Source organism: Medicago truncatula, chromosome 3 (genome assembly GCF_003473485.1).
Source record: "Medicago truncatula cultivar Jemalong A17 chromosome 3, MtrunA17r5.0-ANR, whole genome shotgun sequence".
Classification (NCBI taxonomy): Eukaryota; Viridiplantae; Streptophyta; class Magnoliopsida; order Fabales; family Fabaceae; genus Medicago; species Medicago truncatula.
Window position 1 is genome coordinate 29,240,528 of NC_053044.1, and position 8,015 is coordinate 29,248,542.

The 8,015-nt window shown below is 35.3% G+C and overlaps 1 protein-coding gene across 1 annotated transcript; it reads left to right on the forward strand.

Annotated features, from left to right (window-relative positions):
* Positions 1-625: 625 nt before the first annotated feature.
* On the forward strand, positions 626-7,660 carry LOC25490920 (uncharacterized). The gene is made up of 11 exons (XM_013604828.3): positions 626-918; positions 1,304-3,454; positions 3,562-3,682; positions 3,824-3,909; positions 4,099-4,343; positions 5,010-5,096; positions 5,221-5,320; positions 5,739-5,946; positions 6,031-6,154; positions 6,939-6,996; positions 7,257-7,660. The coding sequence occupies exons 1-11, from the start codon at positions 856-858 to the stop codon at positions 7,383-7,385; spliced, it is 3,372 nt and encodes a 1,123-aa protein (XP_013460282.1). The 5' UTR covers positions 626-855; the 3' UTR covers positions 7,386-7,660.
* Positions 7,661-8,015: the final 355 nt, after the last annotated feature.

Consider the following 8,015-nt stretch of genomic DNA (forward strand, 5'->3'; position numbering starts at 1 on the left):
TAAATACTAAAAGTTTTAATCCTTAACCTTTACTATATATATATATATATATATATATATATATTTTTTTTTTTTATAAAAGCTTTCACATTAAAACATAATTAAAAATAACTCTCTCTCTCTCCCTCCCTCCCCAAAGAAAAAATCACCGACCCAATTCCTCAAACCCAAGAGGGGAGGAAGATACAAGTGTGATTGTGAATTTGAGGATTTTAATTTTTGAGTAGACATTTTTCATTGGTTGAAGGAAGAAGATGTTCCTAACATCTATATGTTTCATAAAAATAAAAACGATTATCCTTCATGGCATGCCAACTCAATGTGTTTTTTAAATTTGTACTCTTTAATTATCAATTTTTTTATCATTTAAATGTTATTTTTTAACCCAATATTTAAGTCAAGTATCAACTTATCTGAAAGGTCTAATCCCATCATCCCCATGTTATCTCATCAAAATTAACATTAAAGAAAATCGATCGTAAGACTTGGAACACAAGTTTCAATCCAACATCATTAAATAAAAGTTATTTTATCATTTCTTGTCAATAAAAACCGAAAGATATGATTGCTGATTTTGACATTAATTTATTATTATTATTGAGAGTGTGTAGAGAGAGAGAGAGAGTAGTAATCAAACCGGGTGTCAATAAAGGAGTGTGACGTTTGTTTACTTGGGAGCAAAGTTTAAAAAAAATACCCAGAAGAGAAGAAAGAGACCTTATCAAATCAAAAACAACAAAAATTTTACCTTATTTTTCTCTTTTTTGTTTCTCTCGTATAAAACCTACATTGTTCAGTAACAAAACCTGTTTCAACAAAATACGAAGAAAACGTTGGAAGCTCCAAACCCTATCAATGGAGGGTTTCGAGACTTCATCAAACTCGCAATCAAAGCTGAAAATCAATGAAAGGGTTGAGGTAATGTCGATATTCTTTCTGGGTTCTTGATTTTTTTTCTGGGTTTTTTTATTTTTTTTTGCGGGTTCTTGAATCCTATTGTTGATAATGTGACTGTTATGATGTTGAAAAGGTTTGATTTTTATGTTTATTTTGATGGGTTTATGGGTTTTTAGGGTTCATGCAAAGTTTTGATTTTGATGGATTTTTAGGGTTCTTGCAATGAGGTTTTTGATCACTTGTTTACAGAAAGAAGTGTTATCAGGACCCATTAATCCGAGGGACCCACTTTCTCTTGGTGGGCCCCATTGTTGATTGTTGACAGCTGGGGTTTTATTAGTGTTGGTATTTTGATTTGAAGTTTTTTTATTTATGGGTTTTAAAAAGTTTGAATTTTTAATTTCAGGTGAAGAGTTTTGAAGAGGGGTTTCTGGGATCATGGCATCCAGGGACAGTTATTGATAGTGAGAAGCTGAAGCGTCATGTTCAATATGAGAATATTCTGAATGATAATGGATTGGGTAATTTTGTGGAGATAGTGAGTGTTTCAAGTGTTTTGGATGGTGATATTGGGTCATTGAGTAAACGTGGGAGGATCAGGCCAGTGCCTCCTTTGGTTGAGTTTGAGAAATGTGATCTTAAGTATGGTTTGTGTGTTGATGTAAATTACCAGGAAGCTTGGTGGGAAGGTGTTGTAAATGATAAGTGTGATGGAATGGAGGAGAGGACTGTGTTTTTCCCTGATTTGGGTGATGAAATGAAGGTCGGAATTCAGGAAATGCGGATTACTCAGGATTGGGATGAAGTTACGGAGAAGTGGGAGCCACGAGGGAAATGGTTGCTTTTTGAATTGATTGAGGAATCGTATCTTCCAGTCTCGGTAAGGCAAATTTGGTATGATGTGCGACAAAAAAAGGAATTTTCCGCGATTGGTGAATGGACATTGATTGAGAAGAAGGATTTGTGGAGACACTTGATAATGGAGGTAGTTGGTGACTACTTGGCTGTTACAGTAAAGGAAGTTTTCTCGGCCTTGAAACTTCCGGAGATGGAATCAGGTGAACTATTATCTGAAAAGGAAAAGTTTGAGCAGAAAGAACCTGTTGTTCCTCCGGCTGGAAAGGACTTGCCTAAGTTTCAAAATGAAGTTTCATGCAACGGTGCTGGTGAAGCGGTTGCCATCAATTTTGAGAAAAATGAACACAGATTGTCAACTGATTTAAAGTCAAATAATCAGTGGGAAAGTGTAATATTTTCTGAAACTGAATACTGTCCCGATGCTGTTAAGCAATATGTGCTTGCTTCTGACGACAGGGCAACTATGACATCTTTGAAGGAAAAAGTATGGAAACATCTTGCATATATTGGATGGGAAATTGACATTAGCCTGCGTAATAAACATTACAGGTACACGCCACCCAATGGAATCCATTGCAATAAGAAAGTTTACTACTCACTTACTTTACTTTGTAAAGCTGAATCCATGATGAACTCTTCTCCATCCGAAAATGGTCTTGGTATAAGTCATCCTGCCGGTGACTGTCACGTTCCAAATGTGCCTCTTAGTCCATCTGAAAAGATTCAGAACCAAGTATCTCCTCTAGTTTTGGGGCTTCCATCTGTTGCAGTGGCAGATGAACAAGCTTATTGTCCTCAAGCCATTGTGGAATACCACAAACATGCACTCAAGAAGACCTGCAATCCGGCAGATAAAAGGAAACTTATTTCAAAAGTAAGAAATCATCTGAAAGCAGAAGGATGGATTTTAATCGATCCACCTCCAAATAATAGAAGAAGAGGTGTTTTATACATTTCTCCACAGAAACAGAGATTCTTCTCATTGAATTCAGTATGCAGTTTCTTACTTAAAGAAAGTATTCAGAAATCGACTATTTCTTGCATGCAACCTTTAAATATCTCAACCATTCATGAGGAAAATGTTGATCAGGTATTGAGTGATGATTTATCAAGTAGAGACAGTGTTGCTGCGAATAAATCAAGTGCAAATCGGAAGCGAAAACGCTTGAGGAATTCAGATGGCAGCCTGCCAAAGCGCCGAAGCAATGAATCAACTCTAAGGGTGCTGAGATCAAATGAAAGGGTGCCAAACGCGTCTTCCTCTTGCCTTTCACATCATAAACCTTTAAATGTTCTGTCTTGGTTGATAGACAGCAACACGTTGTTACCAAGGTCTAAGGTTTTTTGTCGAGCAAAACGTGGGCACCGTACTGTGCTTTCTGGGCGAATAAGTCATGAAGGCATCAAGTGTAACTGTTGTTCAAGAATATACAGTCTTGTTTCCTTCGAATTTCATGCTACTGGCAGTAATACCATCAGACCAAGTGCCAGTATCTTTCTGGACGATGGTAGGTCACTCTTATCTTGCCAGATTCAAATAATGCAAGATCACAAGTCTAAGGAGGCTATGATAAAACCACACAGTCATTTGTGTCAAGGTGAAAACGACTACATTTGTTCTGTTTGCCACTTTGGGGGCGAACTTCTTTTGTGTGATCACTGTCCGTCTTCATATCATAAGACATGTCTTGGTCTGGAGGTAGGTTAGCTATTTTCATTCTCGCTCATGCTATATTTAGTGCATCTCGTATTTAATTCAGTTTTATTCTTCTGCACCAATAATTGAATTTCATTTTTCCTGTATAGGATCTCCCTGATGGTGAATGGTTTTGTCCATCGTGTCGATGTGGGATTTGTATCCAAAGCAAATTCAACGGGGGTGGTGAGGATGAACATTTCCTTACATGCATTCAGTGTGAACATAAATGTAAGTGTGCTTTCATATTGCTGAATCAATATATACTGTACTTACCATACCTGGACATCTTTTGATTTTGATGTGTATTATGTGCATCTCTGAATCAATATATACTGTACTTACCATGTCATCTTTGTCAACCTAATGTAGATCATGTTGCGTGCCTGAAAAGTAGAGATACCAGTAAATCCGGAAGTTATTTGGAAAGCCGGTTCTGCGGAAAAGACTGTGAAAAGGTATATTAAATACATCCCTTTATTTATCGAGTTTAGCCAATAGTTCTGTATATGTCATTTTGAATAATGCTTGCACTTGAGATTTAATGGAATTAATGAGCATTGAGACTTGATTTGGGCAACTTGCATGTGATAACTTGGCAAGTACAATTACGTTTAACGATACTAACTTTTGTCTATTTTTTGCAGTTATATGCAGCCCTTCAAAGTATGTTAGGACAACCAGTTTCAGTGGGTGCGGACAATCTAACATGGACATTAGTGAAGTGTGCCGACTCTGAGAGTTGTGAACTTGATAATAGTAAAAGTGGATTATTGGCAGAAAGTTACAGCAAACTCAATGTCGCTCTTTCATTGATGCATGAATGTTTTGAGCCCTTAAAGGAATCCTCTTCTTGCAGAGATCTGATGGAAAATGTTTTATTCAGCCGATGGTAAGAGTTTCATATCCATCAAAATATGTTCATGGTGTTCTATTAGAATACCTTATATATTTTGTTATATGTTCATGATAAGGGGAGCCTTGGCGCAACAGTAAAGTTGTTGTCACGTGACTGAAAGGTCATGGGTTCAAGTCCTGGAAACCGCCTCTCGTGTAAAAAACTGGGCAAGGCTGAGTACAATACACCAAAATGGTGGGACCCCTTCCCTGACCCTGCGTATGTGGGAGCTTTAGCGCACCAGGCTGCCCTTTTTTCTGTTATTTATTTTGTTTCGAGCAAATTTTTGTTTGTTCCGAGCTGCCCTTTTTTTTGTTATTTTGTTTCGTACAGTTTTTGTTTGTTTATTGGTATAAACCTGCTGATCATAGTTCATAACCATATATTTTGAAATTGCAACCTGATGATATCATATCTGCTAATCTCAGTTTTGCTAAGATGTTCGATTTGAAAATTTTCATAGTTCTGATAGGAAAATATCATTTAAGATATCACAGTTCTGACAGGGAACTTTCATTTAAATAATCGATAAATGTGAAAGTTTTGGGCCTATAAACATTTATACCATTTACCAATGAATTTATATCTGTCTTTAAATTGTGTGAATTATTGTTGTATCTTTCGGCATATACCTGATATCTGTGTTTATGAACTTTTCAGGTCAGAACTTAATCGAATGAATTTCCGGGGTTTCTATTCCGTACTTCTGGAAAGAAATGAAGATCTTGTCAGTGTAGCAACTATTAGGTGAGTATATTGTTAACACGAAGAAGTAGGCTTTATTTGACTGAATGATTGCATTTCTTTTTGATCTGCTGTTTTTAATACCTTCTGTTATGGTCGTCTTGATTGATTATTTCATTTTTCTTAGGGTCCTTGGAGATAAGGTAGCTGAAGTACCTCTTGTTGGTACCAGATTTCAGTATCGTCGTCATGGAATGTGTCGCATATTAATGGATGAACTGGAAAAGGTAATGAACAAGGAACAGATTTTCCCTTTTTGTTTTGATCCTTCATCTGACGCCCTCTTTTCATTTTTATCATCATAATATATGTGATTTGTATATTGGCTATAATACTCCTATTCCTACTTTATATCTTAATTAATTAGTTCCAATGGTGCTTACAATTTTGAGATTATGGCAAAAGTAATTTTGAACTGTATTCTATGATTTTGTTATCATTATCAAAGATATCAAGGTTGACTAATGGTCCAAATTTTTGCTTTCATTTATTAACTAAAACTACATTAATGACAAAATTTATTTTTATCAAACTTTCCTGGTTTGATTAGAAAATTCCTTTTCAATTTTTTCCTAGCTTTCTATGGTTCTTTTTACTTCCACTTTCTCACTAATATACACTAACATAATAGTTTTCTTTCATCAGACGCTCACGCAATTAGGAGTGGAGCGTCTCATTTTACCTGCTGTTCCCACTGTGGTAGATACATGGACCGGCGCTTTTGGATTTTCAAAGATGCCAAACTTTGAAAGATCACAATTTCTAAACTATACTTTCCTAGATTTTCCGGGTACCATCATGTGCCAGAAGTTTTTAGCAAATATTCCGTCTCCAAATTCGGTTTTGCCAACTGGTATGTAATTTGATTGCCTGTAGGAGACAAGTTTGTACCTTGCCAAGGTGATTGCATTTACAACTTCAATGTTTCTTTTTGCAGAGTTCCAACGAAAACAAGATGCTATCTCCGGAAGCAGTAGTGCTAGTAATAAGTCTCCAGTTTCTGAAGTTTACCAAGCAGAAGAGATAGACAAAAGAGAATCGTTGGATCAACAAATGATGGAGTATGTCTCACCTCTGTCTATTTAATCCTTACAAAAATGATGGCGTTAAATGCTTGATATATAATTGTGATAGTGACTGCAAAGGCGATCTAATATTGTGGCCCTGAAAAGGAAAGTCGCTTGAGTATTTTCTCGCCGTAAAAATGAACCCCCTGTACAGCTGTACTGTTATTAAATAATTTCATGAAGATGTGGAATTTAAAATGTTAGTTGTAAATTGTAATTGAAGTTAATTTTCCTGGTAGTTCTTTTCTAAGATAGTTTTTGTCTGCTGCATAATATATCTTGTAATCTATTTGGAACATAATATACTCTTTTAGTACTTGAAGCAAGTCTTGATAATATGATTAATGTATTAGTGCATATATCTATTTCTGTTATGGATTCTATATTTACTAAATTTGTTTATACTTTTAGAGATGTCACAACACCAGCATCCCACAGAGATTGTTATTGAAAGTATTAAAAGCATCAGTTATGTATCAATGGGTTTGTCATTGCTGAAAGTAAAAATGGAAAGTTTCCATGTTGCTGAAAGCAGCACACATATATTGCTGTCTTTTTTTCTTCTAATAAAAGTGCTGACATGAATAATGATTTATGGCATCATTAAATAAGTTTAGCTTCCTTCTTGTGATATGTGATGGTTGATGTTTTTCATGATAATAAACAATTCAAAATAAGTTTTTTTTTCGTCTTTAGTGGAACTACGTAAGTACATTGCTTAGATGATTTTTTGGTAGTGATACTGATGTTGTATCTAACGAACCTGATATTTTTGCAGTACTTCTGAAGGCGATAATGATAATCTTGGCAGTGCTGTTATTGACTGTGTCACCATGGTATTTTCATCTTGTCTCCATCGTGTTATACTACACCATGTTGTCATGCAGCAAGCAGCAGCAGCGATTTGTTATTTCATACAAATTGTTGTCAAATAGCCGCTAATGCTATTGTGGTGCTATAGTGTTGCAGCGTAGCGGAAATCTGCGCTTGACATTGACAACACTGACACTACTTCACAATTTGCTTTTTACTTATTTCCTTGTATATTATGTCATTTCTTGTTTCAGTTGAGACTGATAATTTGATTGGTTTATAGGTGGAGCAACCAATTCCTGAGGATCAACAACATTGCCAGAATGGAACCACTCAAGAGTGCTCTTTTGTAAGGTGGCGTGGACTGGTCTACTCTAGACGAAGGAAGGCGAAAGGGGAAAATGGAGCGTAGGGTTTATAATTAGGAGTAAATTGGAAACACAAGATTTTGTTGAAGGAGAATGAAGTGGTTTTCATCAATGCACATTATATCCACAGTTATAGCTTCTTTCTTTTTGTTTGTGTTTCCTTGGTACAAAGTATATATGTGCATAAGTGGGAGACTTTGCATGTGTTTATACTAACTCAAGAGGTAAATTCTAGTGAGATGGATAGAGCTAATTGTCTACAGTTTTGGGTATAGTAATGGATTAAAAAAAAAACTATAATAATGGTTTTTATTTTTTATTTTTTATTTTTTATATATTTGAAATCCAGAGTCAAATTCTTCAAATATGTTCAAAGATTTAGACAAGATTAGTGAATAAATTACAATTAAGAAACACCAAAAGAGTTTAATTTCATATGATGATTGAATAAATCCATCAAATAATGAGAATTAATTGTTCATTATAAAATTTGCACTGATGGTTTGAATATTGTCTTTTATAAGTGGTTTTGGGAGCTATGTGGTTCTGAGATCTTGTATGTGGCTTGTAATCAGGTATGTAACTATGTTGCAAAAATTAGGGTTTGCCTCTAGATCGGGTGATTGGATGCTTTTGCGTGTCGCCACTGTTAATTACTTTATGTTGATTAATAT